This window comes from Monodon monoceros, unplaced genomic scaffold, assembly GCF_005190385.1.
Source record: "Monodon monoceros isolate NGI ecotype Baffin Bay Population unplaced genomic scaffold, NGI_Narwhal_1 Super_Scaffold_18, whole genome shotgun sequence".
In the NCBI taxonomy this organism is placed as follows: Eukaryota; Metazoa; Chordata; class Mammalia; order Artiodactyla; family Monodontidae; genus Monodon; species Monodon monoceros.
Window position 1 is genome coordinate 36,867,825 of NW_021703774.1, and position 19,724 is coordinate 36,887,548.

The 19,724-nt window shown below is 41.6% G+C and overlaps 1 protein-coding gene across 2 annotated transcripts in view; it reads left to right on the plus strand.

Annotated features, from left to right (window-relative positions):
- The window catches only part of UTP25 (UTP25 small subunit processor component), a 28,743-nt gene extending 10,198 nt beyond the window's left edge, over nt 1-18,545 (plus strand). The window contains exons 7-12 of one of the 2 annotated variants that reach the window (XM_029230392.1): nt 415-634; nt 7,708-7,910; nt 9,079-9,261; nt 9,398-9,510; nt 10,235-10,480; nt 17,686-18,545. In XM_029230392.1, coding sequence (XP_029086225.1) covers nt 415-634; nt 7,708-7,910; nt 9,079-9,261; nt 9,398-9,510; nt 10,235-10,480; nt 17,686-17,929 — 1,209 coding nt within the window. In that variant the 3' untranslated portion in view covers nt 17,930-18,545. The remainder of the gene's footprint in view (nt 1-414; nt 635-7,707; nt 7,911-9,078; nt 9,262-9,397; nt 9,511-10,234; nt 10,481-17,685) is intronic. The other variant, XM_029230393.1, reaches the window with a different exon arrangement.
- The last annotated feature ends 1,179 nt before the right edge of the window (nt 18,546-19,724 follow it).

Consider the following 19,724-nt stretch of genomic DNA (forward strand, 5'->3'; position numbering starts at 1 on the left):
GCATATTCCTTGGGTCTTACGGATCAAAATACTGAACTAAGTTCTGTGGGAGACAGAAATGAGTAACATTTCTTGTCCTGAAAGAGCTTTGTGTGTTTATGCCCTTGGGTTTTTGCTAATGGACACCTCTGTTAAAGGCATTGACTTAACCTCAAAAAGTATTTCTACGTTCTGCTTAAGAATTGCCCCCCCACAAGGAGCCATGAGATTGAAGTCCATAGGACATGGTGCTGTGGGTCGGAAAGATGCTCAGCCTTCAGTACTGAGCCAGGTCCTGTGTAAAGAGGGTGACACGGATGTAGTCCTTGGCCAGGGGCTGCGGAACAGAGGGCTCCTTAGGTCCTCAGCAGGCTTACCTTGAGCTGTCCTTCCTTCCCCTTGCCCGTCCAAGGCTGCCCATCACTCCCTCCACAGGTGCTGATAGTGGTGCCATTCCGGGAAGCTGCTTTGCGGGTGGTACAGCTCTTCATCAGTCTTCTTGAGGGCGACAGCAAGAAGAAAATAATTGTAAGCAACAAAAAGAGGTTTAATGGAGAGTATGGCTCAGATCCCGAGGAGAGACCACCCAACCTGAAGAGGCCTGAGGATTATGAAGCTGTATTTGTCGGCAACATCGATGACCACTTCAGGACTGGTAATTCCTCCTTGTCAAAACTGAGACCCTGAGGGACCTGAGGTGTGAGGTGCACATAGCTGGAAGCTAGAAGCCTGGAATTAGGCATTCTTTCAGAGGGTCACTGACTCAGCCTCCTAGCAGAACCAGGATGCATTTGAGACGACTCGTCTGCCAGGAGAGAGTCTTGCCTTGGCTAATGGGGTACATACGTGGCTAATGGGATGGAGTGTCTGTGAAGGCATGTATGAAAGGCACATGCATGTTTATAACAAATGTCTCAGCATGCCTATAGCTGGTAGCTCACAGTCAATGCTACAGGGGTTCTTGGGGGAGTTGGAGGTGATGGGGCTGGGTGGGTCAGTCTGGGGAAGATGAATAAACTAGAGCATCTGTACATAATGGACTTACCTCCTGCCTGCCATGTGGAGTGCCCACACCTGAATTATCTCCACTCTGGACTTACTGACTCCCACCCAGCTTTGCACATTTTTGCTTGTCTGTCATTCAGCTCCCATGTACTTGACTGGCTGTACATTGAAAAAGTTCCTGGAAAATATTTTTAGTCACGTATGCCCATTTACCAATTATTAAGCATCTGCTATGTGCCAGGCACTGTTAAGAAGCTGGAGATAAGAAATTAAAAGTTACTGTTAAACAAGTCCAGCCTTAAGACAAATCAGACAGTATGGGATGAGATGTGTTATGGTTAGAGGATAGTGGGTGTTCTATTTAAAGTATTTAAAGCAAATATCCTTACTCAAAATGGGCACAGGACTGTTAGGGAAGGCCTTCTGTTGGAGGTACCATCCATACTGAGTTGAAACCTGAGTAGGATTTAGCCAGGTACAAAGTGGGGTAATGAGAGTGGGAGAAAAAGTTTCAGACAGGAAACTGCATGTGTGGAGGCATCAGGGCGAATAAACCAAATAGACCTAAGATTCAGAGGCTGTAGCATGGCTGGAGTGTGCAGTGCAAGGGGATGAGAGCTTATGGTTAGTTTTGAACATATGCAGGTGGCTAACAAACAGCTGATAAATGTCTTTTGTTTAATTGATATATAATTGAAGTATTAGCTTCAGGTGTACAACATAGTGATTCAATGTCTATACCTTACAAACTTATCACAGCAGCAAGTATAGTTACCATTTGTCACCATACAAAGTTAATGCAATATTATTGACTATATTCCCCATGGCATACATTGGATCCCTGTGACCTGTTCACTTTATAACTGGAAGTTTTATACCTCCTGATCTCCCCCATCCATTTTGCCCACCCTCCAACCCCACCCTCCCTTCTAGCAACCACCAGTCTGTTCTCTGTATCTATCAGTCTGGTTTTTTGTTTGTTTTGTTTTTTAGATTCCACATCTAAGTGAAATCACATGCTATTGATATTTGTCTTTGTCTGACTTATTTCACTTACTGTGATACCCTCAGGGTCTATCCTTGTTGTCACAGATGGCAAGATTTCATTCATTTATGGCTGAGTAATAGTCCATTGTGCGTGTGTGTGTGTGCGCACCACATCTTTATCCATTCATCATCTGTGGACACTTACGCTGCTTCCATATTCCATATCTTGGCTATTATAAATGTTGCAGTGAACGTAGGAGTGCATATATCTTTTTGAATTAGTGGTTTTTTTTTTCTTTGGATAAACACCCAGAAGTTGAATTGCTCAATTGTGTGGTGGGTTTTTTTTAATTTTTGAAGAACATCCATACTGTTTTCCATAGTGGCTGCACCAATTTACATTTCCACTAACAATGCACAAGGGTTCCCTTTTCTCCACATCTTTGCCAGCATTTGTTATTTCTTGTCTTTTTGATAAGACCTATTCTGACAGGTTTGAGGTGATATCTCATTGTGTTTTTTTTTCTCTCTATGCTTTGGTTAATAGCAACTTAAAGTACGTGGTGGCTGCAAGAATTTATAACTCCAAAATCACAGCCTATCATTTTATATTACTTCATTTTGATCACAGCACTTACTAGCCACCTGATACATTCTTCTTCTTTTTTTTTTAATTGGAGTAGGTATAGTTGATTTACGATGTTGTGCTAATTTCTGCTGTATGGCACTGACTCAGTTATACACATATATACATCCTTTTTTATATTCTTTTGCATTATGGCATATCCCAGGAGATTGGATATAGTTCCCTGTGCTATACAGTAGGACCTTGTTGTTTACCCATTCTAAATGTAATAGTTTGCATCAACTAACCCCAGACTGTCAGTCCATCTCTCTCTCCTCACCCCTGGCCTTGGCAACCACAGGTCTGTGAGTCTGTTTCTATTTTGTAGATAGGTTCATTTGTGCCATATTTTAGATTTCATATATAAGTGATATCATATGGTATTTGTCTTTCTCTTTCTGACTGACTCCTCTTAGTAGATAATCTGTAGTTGCATCCATGTTGCTGCCAAATGGCATTATTTTGTTCTTTTTTATGGCTGAATAGTATTCCATTGTATATATGTATCACATCTTTATCCATTCATCTGTCAATGGACATTTAGGTTGTTTCCATGTCTTGGCTATTGTGAATAGTGCTGCTATGAACATAGGGGTGCATGTATCTTTTTGAATTATAGTTTTGTACAGATATATGCCCAGGAGTGGGATTGCTGGATCGTATGGTAATTATATTTTTAGTTTTCCGAGGAACCTCCATACTGTTTTCCATAGTGACTGCACCAACTTACATTCCCACCAACAGTGTAGGAGGGTTCGCTTCTCTACACACCCTCTCCAGCATTTGTTATTTGTAGACATTTTAATGATGGCCATTTTGACCAGTGTGAGATGGTACCTCATTGTAGTTTTGATTTCTCAGTGTGATTTTGATTTGCATTTCCCTGATGATTAGTGATGTTGAGCATCTCTACATTTGACTGTTGGCTATCAGTACAACTTCTTTGGAAAAATGTCTATTCAGGTCCCCTGCTATTTTTTAATTGGATTGTTTGGGTTTTTTTTGTTTGTTTTTTTTTTAGCAGTATGCGGGCCTCTCACTGTTGTGGCCTCTCCCGTTGCGGAGCACAGGCTCCGGACGCGCAGGCTCAGCAGCCATGGCTCATGGGCCTAGCCGCTCTGCAGCATGTGGGATCTTCCTGGACCGGGACACAAACCCGTGTCCCCTGCATTGGCAGGCGGACTCTGAACCACTGCACCACCAGGGAAGCCCTTTAATCCATTTTGAGTTGATTTTTGTAGATGGTGTAAGCTAGTGGTCCAGTTTCATTCTTTTGCATATAGCTGTCTAGTTTTCCCATCATCATTTGTTGATGAGACTGTCTTTTCCACATTGTATATTCTTGCCTCCTTTGTCATAGATTAATTGACCATATAAATATGGATTTATTTCTGGGCTCTCTATTCTGTTCTGTTGAACTGTGTCTGTTTTTGTGCTATTACCATACAATTTTGATTACTGTAGACTTGTAGTGTAGTTTAAAATCAGGTAGTGTTATACCTTCAGCTTTGTTCTTCTTTCTCATAATCAGTTTGGCTATTCAGGGTCCTTTGCAGCTCTCTACAAATTTTAGGATTATTCTAGTTTTATGAAAAATGTCATGGGTATTTTGATAAGGATTGCATTAAATCTGTAGATTTCTTTGGGTAGTATGGACATTTTTTTTTTGAATTTTTGAATTTTATTTATTTTTTTATACAGCAGGTTCTTACTGTCCATTTAATACATATTAGTATATACATGTCAGTCCCAATCTCCCAATTCATCACACCCCCACCCCCACTTTCCCCCCTTGGTGTCCAGTATGTACATTTTAACAGTACTAAATCTTCCACTCTATGAGCATGGTGTATTTTTGCATGTTTGTGTCATCTTTAATTTCTTTCATCAATACCTTGTAGTTTTCCAAGTACAAGTTTTTTACCTTCTTGGTTAGATTTTTTCTAGGTATTTTATTCTTTTTGATGCTATTGTAAATGGATTGTTTTCTTAATTTCTCTTTCTAATAGTTCATTATTAATGTATATAAATGCAACAGATTTTTGTTAATTTTGTATCCTGCAACATTACTAAATTTATTTATTAGTTCTGACAGTTTTTTGGTGGAGTCTTTAGGGTTTTCTCCATAAAGTATCATGTCATCTGAAAACAGTCAGTTTTACTTCCTCCTTTCCAATTTGGGTATCTTTTATTTCTTTTTCTTGCCTAGTTGCTGTGGCTAGGATTTCTAATACTATGTTGAATAAAAGTGGCAGAAGTGTGCATCCTTGTCTTGTTCCTGATTTTAGAGGAAATGCTTTCAGCTTTTCACCACTGAATATGATGTTAGCTGTGGGTTTGTCGTATATGCCTTTGTTATGTTGAGATACATTCCCTCTATACCCACTTTGTCAACCCATCCTTGCATCCCTGGAATAAATTCTACTTGATTATAGTGTATGGTCCTTTTAATGTATTGTTGGATTCAGTTTGCTAATAATTTGTCAAGGATTTTTGCATCTATGTTTATCAGGCATAGTAGCCTGTACGTTTCTTTTTTTGTGGTGTTTCTGTCTGGTTTCAGTATCAGGGTTATGCTGGCCTCATAAAATGAGTATGGAAGTGTTTCCGCCTCTTCAGTTTTTTGGAATATGTTTGAGAAGGATAGGTATTAAATCTTTAAATATTTCGTAGAATTTACCAGTGAAGCTCTCTGGTCCTGGTCTTTTGTTTTTGGGGAGTTTTTTGATTACTGATTCAATCACATTACTAGTAATTGATCTATTCACATTTTCTGTTTCTTCATGATTCAGTTTTAGAAGATTGTGTGTTTCTAGGAATTTATGTATTTCTTGTAGGTTATCTGACTTGGTGTATAATTGTTCATAGTAGTCTCTTATGATACTTTGTATTTCTGTAGTGTCAGTTATAACTTCTCTTTCATTTCTTATTTTATTTGGGCCCCTTCTCTTTTTTTCTTATTGAGTCTGGCTAAAGGTTTGTTAATTTTGTTTATCTTTTCACAGAACCAGCTCTTAGTTTCATTGATCTTTTTTTTTTGTCTCCGTTTCATTTATTCAGTATTTCTCATCTGGCTTTTATTATTTCCTTCCTTCTTTGTTGGAAGTTTTTTTTTCCTTTCAGCATATTCGAACATATCATGCCATCTCCTTCTGGACCACAAAGTTTCTGATGAAAAATCAGCTGATATTCTTATGGGGATTCCCTTGTCTGTAATTAGTTGTTTTTCTCTTGCTGTTTAAGATTCCCTCTTTACCTTTGACTTTTGACATTTTAATTATAATGTGTCTTGATATGAATCTCCTTGGGTTCATTTTGTTTGGGACTCTTGGTGCTTGCTGGACCTGAATGTCTGTTTCCTTCACCACGTTAGGGACATTTTTAGCCATGATTTCTTCAGATAAGTTTTCTGCCCCTTTCTTTCTCTCTGTCCTCCTTCTGGGACCCCTATAATGTGGATGTTAGTACCCCTTTCTCTCTCTTCTTCTGCGACCCCTTAACACCGATGATAGTACACTTGTTGTTGTCCCACAGTTCCCTTAAACTGTCCTCATATTTTTAAAATATTTTTTCTCTTTGCTGTTCTGTTGGGGTGATTTCTACTACCTTGTCTGCCAGGTCACTGATCTGTTCTTTTCTACCATCTAGTCTGCTGTTGATTCCCTCTAGTGTATTTTTCAGTTCAATTATTATAATCTTCAGCTGTGTGAGTTCTGTTTAGAACTTTCTTATATTTTCTGTCTCTTTCTTGAGTTTCTCACCGTGTTCGTTCATTCATCTCCCAAGTTTGGTGAGCAACTTTATGACAATGACTTTGAATTCTTTATCATTAAATATTTTTTCTGGGGTTTTATCTTGTTCCTTCATTTGGAACATGTTCCTCTGCTTTCTCACTTTGCTTGACTCTCTGTGTTTGTTTCTATGTATTATGCAAAACAGTTATTGCCCCCTGTCTTGAAGGAGTGGCCCTGTGTGGGAGATGAACTGTGTTTTTAACTTTTTCCTAGTTCTTGGTTGTCTTATAAACTCTCTCTCTCTGTTTGTTTCACTCCCATGGAGTCTAGAAATGCAGTCCCACCCCCATCTGCCTGAGCCTGGTGCTCAAGGAGTGTCCCCTGTGTGGGCTGCATGCGTTTGTTGCCTCAGGTCGTGTCCTGCAAGTGGCATGAGATGGGGTAGGCGTGGCTGCTGGTCGGCCATGTTTGTCAGTGCTGCACACAAGCAGTGCAGGGGAGTGGGGTAGGGGGTACTGGGGTACTCACCCACCACCACTGTTAGCAACTTAGAGCGCGAGTACAAAAACCGGCACCCGCCCGTGCCATCAAGGTAGAGGGGATTTGTAAAAATGGCATCTGCCAGCATTCTGTCCCCAGAGAGAGTCCCAGCCAACTTCTGCCCCTCTGGTAGATGCTTTAAGATTAGCAAGTGAATCTCCTTCACGTATGATCTGGGCTCTCTACAAACTGCTACTTGTTGCTTAGGAAAGAGATGTGGGCAGGAAATATAAATTTTTGTGATGATAATGTTAAAGCCATAATTAGTGAATATATTTATGCAAAGCTTTATGTAGAGTGAAAGAGAACTTGTGGGTGAATCCAGGGATTTGTAGAAGAGCTCTTTGAATATGGAAAAATAGATAAGGACCAGGTCAGTAATAGGAGAAGTAAGTGTTAAAGTCGTGGAAACCACCGGTAAGGAAAAGAACATTTCAAGGAGGGTGTGCTTATGCGTTCGTGGCAAGAAACACTAAAGTGCCATTGAATTGGTAACTGAGAGCTGTTGGTGACCTTAGCAAGAGTCATTTCAGTGGTGTCCGGAGACCCAGAGGCAGATTGCAGTGCATTAAGGAGTGAGTGGGAGATTTTAAAGTAGAGACAATTTTCTGGAAGGTTTGCCCGTGAAGGAAAAGAAGAGGGTGGGAGCTAGAAGGGGCCGTAGATGCAAAGGAGGGATGATAATGATGATTTTAATAATTAAAGCAGTTCGAGCACAGTTATATGCAAAGGGGAAGATGTGGAAGGTACAAGGGGAGGCTGCAGTTTGAGAGGGTGGAAACTAATGGCTTGGTGGTGACTCATGAACTGATGTGTGCTTGGCTGTTTTGTGTATAGGAGTGGCAATACTGCAGAGAAGCATCCGACTTTATGCCCCCTTCTATTCGTCAGACATCCTCATTGCCTCCCCTCTGGGCTTGAGGACCATCATTGGTGGAGAAGGAGAGAAGAAGAGAGATTTTGACTTTCTGTCTTCTATTGAGCTTCTCATCATTGATCAAGCTGACATTTACCTGATGCAGAACTGGGAGCATGTCTTGGTAATGCTGGTCATTAACATTTAGAGACAAGAAGCTCAGTGGTTTGAGTCTGAAATGGTTATTAAAGTCCAGATTAAAACTCAGCTTGGAAATGGAAATATTCCACGTTTTCCAATTTGAAAATGGGAAATGTTGTCCCCTCTTCTACCCACAAGTTGGTCAGTAAAGTATCCAGAAAGATAAAAATTCTTGTCAACATTTTCAAATCTCCAGAAAAGATTTCTTCCCCTTAAAAGTTGCTTCTAGTAATAGACCAGTTTAGTGTGGTTGGTTGGTTGGTTGGTTGAAATTCCTCCTCACCAGGAATGTTTTTATCTAAAATAGTTCCTCCTATTTATGCTCGTTCTCTTTTGTTTGGTCTTCTCTTCAGTGGAGATGGGAAAACATTGCTCATGGTTTCTTAATTTGTGATGCTTTGCAGAGAAATGTAAGATGTTTTTGTCCCCCTACTGTAATTTGTGCTATAATTTTTTTTCTCCCTCTCAACATACCCTGCAATGTTTTGGGGTTTAGGATTGTGCTTTGGAGCAATCCTCATCACGGAACTATAGGTTTATTTTTCTAAGGCATGTGAGAATTTACCTTTTCTACAACCCCAGAACTTGGAGTAAGTTTGGGACAAATAAAGCGGAGTACTTATTTATATAATAGGGAATAATCTTATAGTACTTGTGACCCTTCAATATACATTACAAGGTAAAAATATGATTAAAATAGAAAAGGCATGTCGATGGTTGAGTCATCTTTATTTTGAGCAAAAGGCACATGTAGTCACTCAGGGAATTTTCTAACGTTGTTGGGAACCAAGTCATGGAAGGACAGCAGCTCTGTTTTCCATGTCATTTCCCTTCTTGTCCAAATCTGGAACTGAGTTGCTTATAGAGTGACCAGAGTGGCATTTCAGAATTTCCTTTAAAAGAGATGTTCTGTATAGGTAGCATCTTGATCCTTTTTGAAAGATCCACGAGGTGGCCAGTTTGAGCTTTTCTTCTTGTTCACTTGACTATGGGCAAGTCACTCAGCCATCTGAGCCTGTTTTCTTGTAATTTGGGAGATGATAGTATGTACTTCATGGGGTTAAATAAGATGATGGGCTTATAGAAAGGTTAGCAATACGCAACAGGTAAGTGTTCAATAAGTATTAATGGAGTATTATTTCTGCTCAAAGCATTTGATGAACCACATGAACCTACTGCCCTTGGACTCACATGGGGTGGACTTTTCTCGAGTGCGCATGTGGAGCCTCAATAATTGGTCCAAGTACTATCGTCAGACGCTGCTGTTTGGGGCCCTGCAGGATGCCCAGATCAACTCTGTATTCAACAAGTACTGCATCAATGTGCAAGGCCAGGTGGGTTCTCTCCTTCTTTCTCTGAATTTTCATGAAGTATTGTGTATTGTTTGGGTCATGAGGCAGAAGGAGAGGATAGCATTTGGTCAACAATGGGGATAGCTCACTTCCTAATGTTCTCACTGACTCCTGGCAGGTGGCTGTGAGGAACGTCCCGATGACAGGCTGCATCAGTCATGTCCTGGTGCAGCTCCCACATGTCTTCCAGAGGATGGAAGCTGAAAACCTAGCTTCAGTGATTGATGCCAGGTACCCTCCCCTGTCCCATTGGACCCCTGGGGGTCACAGAGAGGGATTTTACTTGGGCATTCAAATTTAGAATTGTATTCCATGTTGGCTTTATTAGTTAACCATTTACAAAATGAAATGAGATAGTTGAATCCAGTCATGCCATTGACAGAGGAGGACACTGAAGGCCAGAGAAGTGGTGTCTTGTCCTAGTTCCGATAGTGGCAGGGTTGGTAAATCAGGGGTACTTTCCCCTAGACTGTGGCATTTTAAAATTACATTAATTTTTTAATGCCGCATGTCAACAACTTAATTCTAAGCCCTTCAGGGCAAGAACTGTTTTTCTAATTCTCTATGTAATTTTCCCCTGTCTTCTCATTGTGTTTAGTCAGGGGACCCATGGTAGCAGAATGGTGCTTAACACATGGTAGGTGTTCAGTAATTATTTGTTGACTGACTGATTGACACCTGAATGAACGAATGATACAGTTATGTACTTCCTAGAATAATTCTCTGGGATATACCAGCATCACATCTATTCTTCATGATGAATAGTGTTAGCACTTGCTTTTTAATGCGCTTAACAAGTTTTTTCCTTACATAATCTCTTTGCAATGAGGTAGGCCAAGTTGGCCTCTTAGGGGAGGTAGAAGGAGATTGTGACTTGCCCAGGGTCATGCAGTTGGCAGTGGCACTATGGCTCACCTCTAGACCACTGACTTTGCCCTTTGCCTTTCCAAATCAGGTTTAACTTTTTCGTCAACAAGATTTTGCCTCAGTATCGTGATGCAGTCATGTCTCACACGCTTATCTATGTCCCCTCCTACTTTGACTTTGTGCGTCTCCGAAATTACTTCAAGAAGGAGGACCTGAACTTCACTCATATCTGCGAGTACACCCAGAAGTCTGGTGTCTCCAGGGCCAGACACTTCTTCCTTCAAGGAGAGAAGCAGTTCCTGCTCCTCACAGAGCGCTTCCATTTCTACAAAAGGTAAAGTAGGGCCAGGTTTCAAGTGTCCTCTCTGGAGGGCCTGCTTCCAAGTGCATGGTGGGCTTTGCTGTGTTATAAAGTCCTCCCTTGCTTCACCTCCTGCAGACAAGCCAGAGTCTGGGGGGCTGGACAGACTTTTCTTGATTGGTTGGTTGGTTTTCTTCCAAAATGGGCATTGTTGGAAAAGGTGGTAGAAACGAATGAGTGACTACAGCATAACCTGTATATAGATCTGGAGTGGGTCCATACTTAGGGTACCTCCTGTAGCTGTGGGTATACCCCTCAAGAAAGACATTACAGAGTTGAGCAGCTCTCAGCTGAATACAGGAAAGGGAGGAACCTGTCACAGAAGCACAGATGAAACATTGGGGACTGTGTGGTTTGTGGAGATGGAAGTTGAGTACAGTGTCAGTGTTCAGAAAGTTCTCATTTGTCCTGAGGCAGTGTACACACAACTTCTGCACCAAGGAGAACCAGGACTAAGGGGCTCCTTGAAGTTTATGAGAAGCAAAAGGTGAGGGGCTTAGAGTTGAATATTTAAGGGCTTCAGGGTTTGCTTAGCTTCCCCACCATGTGACTTTGACAAAATAAATTGTATTGACCTTTATTTTTCTTTTTCTTTTTTTTAATTCTAATTAGAGTGTTGGTAATATTGAGCCTTCTGTTACTATTTGGATTAGTTGCAGCCCTTTCTGCCCCCAGAGTTTGGTTATTTTATTGTTTTGCTAATTCTCTCTGCTGCCAAATGTAAAAGCCCCTTCTAAGCTCTTACCTAGAGAGACTGGAAATTGCATCCTATAACCTTTTCTTTCCTGATTCACAATAATGTCCAGTGAGTTTAAGTTCTGACTTTACTGTTTTATTAATTCTCAATTATAAGCTAATGAGGGGCACGTTTCCTCAGAGAATCCCTAACATCTAAGCCTGAATCTTCTAGGCTTTGGAACATATTAGATGATGCACCTGGGCATTGCATTGCCTTTTAGTTTATGCCAATATTAGGATGGTGTTCCTCCGAAATGTTCTCCTTACCAGGATGGGGAGGGAGGGATCCAGCAGCCTGCTGGAGCGCAGCAAGCTGGCGTGACATGACTTCTTTGGGTATTCTGCTGCCTAGATGATCTGCTAGTGGAGAGTTGAGGAGTGACTACATTTGTGTTTGCTGGGCTTCATTCTTGGCTACCCAGACAAGGCTGTTTGGCCCAAGAGTGTTAACGAATGCCTTCTTGCTGGCACCATTATTTGCTTTGTTTCAGTGAGTTGTTGTTTTCATTCATGTTGGAAATGGTATTTTGGGGGAGTTTGCACTCAGCAGGTCTAAAGAGCCCTTAGTTTTCCAAAAGCTTGATACATCAAAGCAAGTCCCTTAAATGAAGTGGATGGATTGGGAAACTTCCCTGTAGCAAGTGTGAACTAAGCTGGGATGAGGACTGCTCTCAAGTAGCAGCTTTTCAAGGAGAGGGCATGATGTCAAAGGAGCCCTTTCTCTTAAGTAGGCAGGACAGTCTCCTGTCTTACACTGTTCATTTATTGACCAAACTGTTTTGTCCCTAAAGTCACTATAAAGACAAACCGAACACGTGCCATTAGCTTTATACCCTGGACCAGGTTAGTGGGTGTTTAAGTTGAATGGAGATAATCTGCAACTGCCAATTATCTCAAGGTTCCCAGCTATAGATTTTTTTGCTTGAGAGGTCACCAAGGTGATGATGGGTATTTTGATCTGCAGTGTCTTTGTGATTTGATTTTTTTCATTTTACCTTGGGAAAAGTACATGTATTTTAAACTTTAGTATCCAGCTTTAAAATTCTGTATTTATATTCTCTATGGAAGTAGGCAGTGTTAGACATATTGCAGTTCGTTTGTGAGCTAGCAAAAAACTTTCAACCTGAGGATTTGTTTTCTTTGGGGAGATGAAACCAGTAGATTCTTAGGATGGGATGGGCATTTGGTCATGATGGCCCTCCTGAGGGGAGGACAGTTCACAGTTCTTTCTCTGAGCATTATCAGTGGGTTAGCACAGGAAGGAGGATTCTTAAGCAGGGGGCAATCAGAAACTCTGGAGGTAGGATTTCTGGAGGTGGGAAACGCTAGTGGGGTGTTTCTGAGTGTTCCCTGCCCCAGGGAGAACCCCAGTTGTAGAAGTAACAGACCTAGTCTTTATAGACTGTATGCAGGAGCCAGCCTTGCGAGTCAGTTGTGGGTGCCTCATTTATCTTTAACAGTTGTCAGGTAACATAGACATCTGGAATGTCCTTAGTTTTAGGTCCTGTCACAGTGTTATGCCATATTTGTAGGGGTCACTGAAGACCCAAAGCACATACAGGAGAGGAGGAAGGCAGGGGAAGAGGTGCAGAAGATCATGGGAATTGGTACATGGTTAGTTAGTGGACGAATGTGGTACTAAGAGAGATTTTCTTGGTTTTTAAATATAATACCTATTGGAATTGGTTTTGTTGTTTTATTTTGCTTTAAAAATACTCTCATTATAAGAGTATTACACAATTATTGTAGAGAACCTAGAAAATCTAGGTTAAAAAAATGGGATCACCGGGCTTCCCTGGTGGCACAGTGGTTGAGAGTCTGCCTGCCGATGCAGGGGACACGGGTTCGTGCCCCAGTCCGGGAAGATCCCACATGCCGCGGAGCGGCTGGGCCCGTGAGCCATGGCCGCTGAGCCTGCGCGTCTTGAGCTTGCGCGTCCGGAGCCTGTGCTCTGCAACGGGAGAGGCCACAACAGTGAGAGGCCCGCGTACCGCAAAAAAAAGAAAAAGAAAAAAAGGGATCACCTATAATCTTATCGATATAAATACCCATTTTGGTGTATTTCTTTCCTGTCTTTTTAATGTAAAAAACATGTGCCTGTGCACAGACACAGGCATTTTAAAGAGGATACCAAAATTGGGATCACAGTGGACACATTTGGATTTTTTTTTCTTTTATCTTGAATATTTTATGTGCTTATTAAAAAAAGCTTAAACAAGTTAGCATTTTGGTATATATTTGTATGTTATGGATGTATTTTTAAGTTAATATATATATAGTTCTACTATATGTTGCCCCCACTCCAACTTTTTATTTGGGAAGATTTCATTTCAAAGACATTGTAAGACTCTCCCAGTGAACATCTCTAACTCCTTCCACTTAGACTCCACCAGCTGTTAGCATTTTGCCACATTCTCATGCACCCACATTCTCTGTCTCTCCTTCTCTCTTTCCACTCACATCTCTTATTTTTTCTTCCTGAACCATTTGAGAGTAAATTACGGGAGGCTTCATGACACTTATTAACTCCTAAATCTTTCAGCCTGTAGAGCCTAAAAACAACATTCTTTTATCTAACCACAACACCATTAACATACCACTTGACATTACTGCAGTAATACCATCTACTATTTAGTCTGTAATGCAAATTTTCCTAGTTGTTCCCAAAATGCCTATTACAGCTGTTTCTCACCACCACCACCCCCAATCCAGGATTTAGTTAAGAATCCTACATTGCATTTGCTTGACATGTTTCTTTAGTCTATTTTAGCAGTTCTCAAGCAGGAGCAGTTTTGCTCCCCAAGGGACATTTGGAAATATCTGGAGACATTTTTGGTTGGTACAGTTGGAGGGTTATTTTAGTGGTCTAGTGGTTCAAGTGGGTCGAGGCCTGAGTGCTGCTAGACGTCCTGCAGTGCACAGGACAGCCCTTACAACAAAGAATTACCTGGCTTAAAATGGCAGTAGCGCCAGGGTTAAGAAACCCTGATCTAGAATAATTCTCTTCCTTTGTTCCTTGTTGTGATACTGATATCTTTTGAAGAGTCCAGTCCAGTTTCCTGTAGAATGTCCCACACCTGGATTTGGCTGTTTTCTTATTATTTAGATCAGTGTTCCCAAACTTTGCTACGTATTAGAATCCCCTTGGGGAGCTTTTAAAAATCTGAATGCCGGGGCTTCCCTGGTGGCGCAGTGGTTGAGAGCCCGCCTGCCGATGCAGGGGACACGGGTTCGTGCCCCGGTCTGGGAAGATCCCACATGTCACGGAGCGGCTGGGCCCGTGAGCCGTGGCCACTGAGCCTGCGCGTCCAGAGCCTGTGCTCCACAACGGGAGAGGCCACAACAGTGAGAGGCCCGCGTACCGCAAAAAAAAAAAAATCTGAATGCCCTGGCCATACCTCAGTGTCAATTAAATCATGGTGTTTGGGGATGGGGACCAATTACAGGTATTTTTCAAAAACAAATAGGTGATTCAATGAGCATCAGAGTTCAGGGACCAAAGATTTAAACATTATTTTAGTAAGAATTCTACATAGAGGATATTGTGTTCTTCCCCCTGCATCTCCTCAAGAGACCCAAGGTGTCAGTTTATCCCATTTTTGGTGATACTAAATGTAATCATTTGGTCAAGGTAGGTCTGCTAAATCTTTACATTGTAAAAATACCTTTTCTGTGTAATTATAAGTAATCTTTAAGGTGTGTATAGCATCCTTTTTAATGGTTGCATAGTGTTACATTGTATGGGACAGTTTCCTTTTAATGGGCATATTGACTTGTTGTTTTCTGTTATTATATACAATAATGCCAAGAGCATCCATATGCGTAGTTGATGGCATAGTTGCCTGGGCATTTCCTTAGGATAAATTTGGAAAGGAAAACTTACTTGTTCAAAAGCTGTACCCAGTTTAAAATTTGCTGTGTGTTGCCACTCCCATCTTCTCCCCTCCCCGCTAAAATACACACTCACAATAATTTATACTCCATTAGCCTATTTCTGTAAAACCCTACTTTTTTCCAGTGACTTGATAGTCAAAATGATACCTCATGGTTTTAATGTCTTTTTCTTGCTTTTCTGTGTTTTTTGTAATTGTCAGTTGAATGTAGTGCCTGAGTAAGTAGTTGGCCCGGACACCTCTTCTGTCAGGCCCCTAGTGTGGCAGGTGTGAGTCTAGTTAGGATTTGGTTGTTACCACAGTTACCTTCTATTTACCACAGACTGCCAGTTCCTCCAGCAGACAGTGGCCCACTGTGGGGCCCGGTGCCGGAGGGCCTTGTCTCAGTGTCCTGCTCCCCTCTCAGCTTTCACCATGCCCTGCACCCCTGTGCCAAGGGAGAGCCTCTCCCACGCTCGGGCCCCTCCCCCAGCAGCAGGCTGCTCCTGCTCGCTCCTCCCCTAAGGCTTGAAGTGGGGCAGGTGTTCTCCTGGTCCAGCTCAGATGCAGGCAGGTTCTGTCCATCCTGGGCTTTGGAGCTGGTGCTTTCTCAGGGCTCCTACACCACCCTCCATGGTGGCCAGCCTCTGCCTTGTTCTACGAGGGGTCTTGGTGGGAAAGAGTTCCCAGCTTCTCTGCAGTGGTGGCAAACATCTGCTTACATCAGTGCAGGATCTTGGACTGAACAGGCTTCATGCCCTTTCCCCAGGACAGACTGCTCTTTTTACTGGATGTAAGTCCTGTGGTGGGGAGGAATGGGGTGAGGGGTTAAGCCCCTCCCTTAAGGCACACAGTTTTGCTGCTTCTGACTCCACCCTGGCAGTTGACCTTTGCCCCTCTCATTGGCTTCAGGCTTTAGCTTCATGTACAACATGGCTCTGGGAAGAGAGTGAGTTTTCATGTCTGCACCACCATCGGGGTGTCTCAGGTCTTCTGCCTTGCCTCCAGTCTCTCCAGGGCTCCCAGTGGACACCTATGGAAAAGCCCTCATGACTGTGAAGTAAAGGAGTGTCTGGGAATCCCAGGGATTCTGAACTGTCATGCAAGCCCATAATTGCCCTTTAAGAACTTGTTAAAAGTGTAGCTTTTTTCTTCCTACCCACTTTCTTAGCAGCTGCCCTCTTCCCCACTGTGCTCTGCCAAAGGTGAAGTGGTTCATATGTCCTGTCTTTCTTCAGACAATCTTGGTACTCTTTGGAATTCAGTCAGTGGTGGGCTGAAGCTGGCTCATGCCAGCTCTTAAGGTATGGTTGCACATCTCTTCCCAGTTCCAAGTTCAGCAACATGACACTGGTAGCTTGAAATGGAGTATTTACACCACAGAAATTGGCAAATGCTTCAAATCAGCACCTGTCCTCCCCCACTGAGAATCAGTTGTTAAAAACACACCAGGGCACCGTTGAATCAGTTCACTTGGTTTCCCTGTGACATCAGCTGTCTAGGCTCAGGAAAAGGAACACTGTTGTAGATTATCTTTTTCTTGTTAGCATGGGAGCAGTATTCTCTTGAGTTTTCTACATACTAAGCAGAAATGGAACTCTGTTTGTTTTGATAACTACTGAGACAGAACTGTGTTTTTTCAACATCATTAGCCATTAAAATTCCTTTATGGAAAGAGGATGTGGAAAGATGAACCAAGTAATTGACTGCAGTTATATTTTGGGAGAGGAGGGTCTCCAGAGAGATCAGGATGAGCTAAGGGATAAAAAGACAAGGAAAACTTATCATCCATGAATAAAATAAAATTCCTGAGGGAGTCTGACATCAGCCCTGTATGAGAGTCTAACAGGAAAAATCAGAACCTTGTCAACGTATAAAATCTTTGGTCATGGAGCCCAAGAGGGAATGATTGATCTCAACCTGAACCGTAAGGCAAGCCCCTAGGGTCTGCATGCCCCCCGCCACCATGCAGCCCAGTGCAGCAGGGAAAGAAGCGAGGAAGCTGTTGAAATTAATTGCCTTCCCATAATGCCTAATGGGTCCTTGGGCAGGATTTTGTAAATGGGTGAACTTGGGACATCTGCCATGGAGTTAACATGTCTACAGAATGACAAGAAAAGACTAATGGGAGTGCATTTACAGTTTATGCAGTTTATTTTATGTACTGGGTCTGGTCTGACCTCATCTCCATTATAGAACACTGTTTTGCCTGATTATAATAAGGATAGTTAAATTGGAAATGCCTGCTTTTCAAATTTTCTGCGGCAGATTTCTAATCCTTGTCTACTATTCTTCCCCACCCTACCTCAGTCTGCTCAGATTAGGCTCAAGAAGTGCAAATTCATTTTATCATTATCTTAAGCCAAACATTAGGAATTCAAATGCGCTGTCACAAAAAATGAGCCCCTCTGGCTCAAATTAGAGTAACTTTTGGTCTGTGTGTTATTTGTGCCATGGTCTTTCTCCTTGCGTGAAACAGCGAGAGTGACTGTGTCCCTGTAAAACTCTTCAGTGGCTTTTCCATAAAATTTCTCATGTAGACATAGCCTCTCTTTCTCCTTCTAACAGATACACAATAAAAGGCATCAGGAACCTGATTTTCTATGAACTGCCAACATATCCCCACTTCTACAGTGAAGTCTGTAACATGCTGCAAGCCACCACCAGAGGACAGGAAGCTGCCTGGACCTGCACTGTCCTCTACTCCAAGTACGATGCCCAGAGGTTGGCTGCTGTGGTCGGGGTGGAGCGGGCTGCACAGATGCTGCAGTCCAAGAAGAACGTCCACCTCTTCATTACTGGAGAGAGATGAGAATTGGTTGGACAGGAAATGGTGTTTGGTGTGATATGTCATGCTAGGTTCTGTGTCACTTGGGCCTGATTCTGATCACTTACACAAAGAAGGGCTGCAACAAGGAAGGAGCACCAGGCAGGTTCTTATCAGATACTTCTTTCTTTTCAGATCATATATACCTGAAAAGTTCAGTGTAAACCAGATTTTGGTAAAACCCATCTTTCAGAGGTCAGGGGAGAGCTCATGGGACTCTGAGAAGTTGATAGAAGGAATCTTGTGAATTTTTTTGTACGCCATAAATTCTTTTGTTGTGACTTCACCTCTAATTTATTACACTTGGTAAATTCTTTCAGATTTGCCTGTTTCTATTTGACACCTTCTTAAAGTGAGGCATGCATTTCTTTGCTTGTGAGAACTGGTTATGAGAAATTGGAATACTTCTTGCTGTTGAATATCATCTTAGTTTTGGATCACACAGGTTTTGCAAAACTGTTATTTTTCCCCAGCCAAACTTTTTTAAACCTTAAATATTCTATTTTAATTCAACCTAGAAGAGCACATTCGTTCACTGATCTTTTTTTAATTCCTAAATGTTTTAGTGAAAATATATACTTAAAAATCACATTATATAAAATAACATTAATTTCTACTTTATTTCAAGAAATAATTTTGTGAAATTCTTGATGTCGCAAATTCATCTTCAACATCACTGTCTTCATTGCTGTAGTCATTTTTTAAGTCATATAACATAAAAAGGAAAAGAAGTTACAGTTTTAAAAACATTTTTAGGATGTTCCCTGGTGGTCCAGTGGTTTGGGCTCAGTGCTTTCACTGCCGAGGCCCAGTTTCAGTTCCTGGTCAGGGAACAAAGATCCTGCAAGCTGCACAGCATGGCCAAAAAAAAAAAAAAAAAAAAAAAAAAAATTGAACTATTCTCAGACAGAAAAATTACAAATTCAGAACCTGAATCATCTGAAAATAAATTGCCAAGTTGCTGGGCCTGTCACTCCTAAAAATCACTCCTGAATTTAGTATGTATTTCATGTAAACAAGGACATTTTTCTATGTAACCTCAAAACAACTGTCAAATCAGGAAATTGCCACTAATCCTTGGGCCCCATTCAGATTTTGCCAAATGTCCCAATAATAACCTTTATAGCAAAAGGATGCAGTTCAGAGTTACATGCTGCTTTGAGTTGTCATGCCTCTGTAGTGGCCTTTATTCTGAATGGTACCTCAGCTTTTTCTTGGCTTTCTTGACCTTGACACTTTATTTTTTTAATTTTTAAAAATTAAAAAAATTTTTTAACATCTTTATTGGAGTATAATTGCTTTACAATGGTCTGTTAGTTTCTGCTTTATAACAAAGTGAATCAGCTATACGTATACATATATCCCTATATTTCCTCCCTCTTGTGTCTCCCTCCCACCCTCCCTATCCCACCCCTCTAGGTGGTCACAAAGCACTGAGCTGATCTCCCTGTGCTATGCGGCTGCTTCCCACTAGCTATCTATTTTACACTTGGTAGTATATTATAAATCCATGGCACTCTCTCCCTTCGTCCCAGCTTATCCTTCCCCCTCCCCATGTCCTCAAGTCCATTTTCTACATCTGCGTCTACCTAGCCTGCGCCTAGGTTCTTCAGAACCTTTTTTTTTTTTTTTTTTTTCAGATTCCATCTATATGTGTTAGCATACGGTATTTGTTTTTCTCTTTCTGACTTACTTCACTCTGTATGACAGTCTGTAGGTCCATCCACCTCACTACAAATAACTCAATTTCATTTCTTTTTTTTTTTTTTTTTTTTTTTTT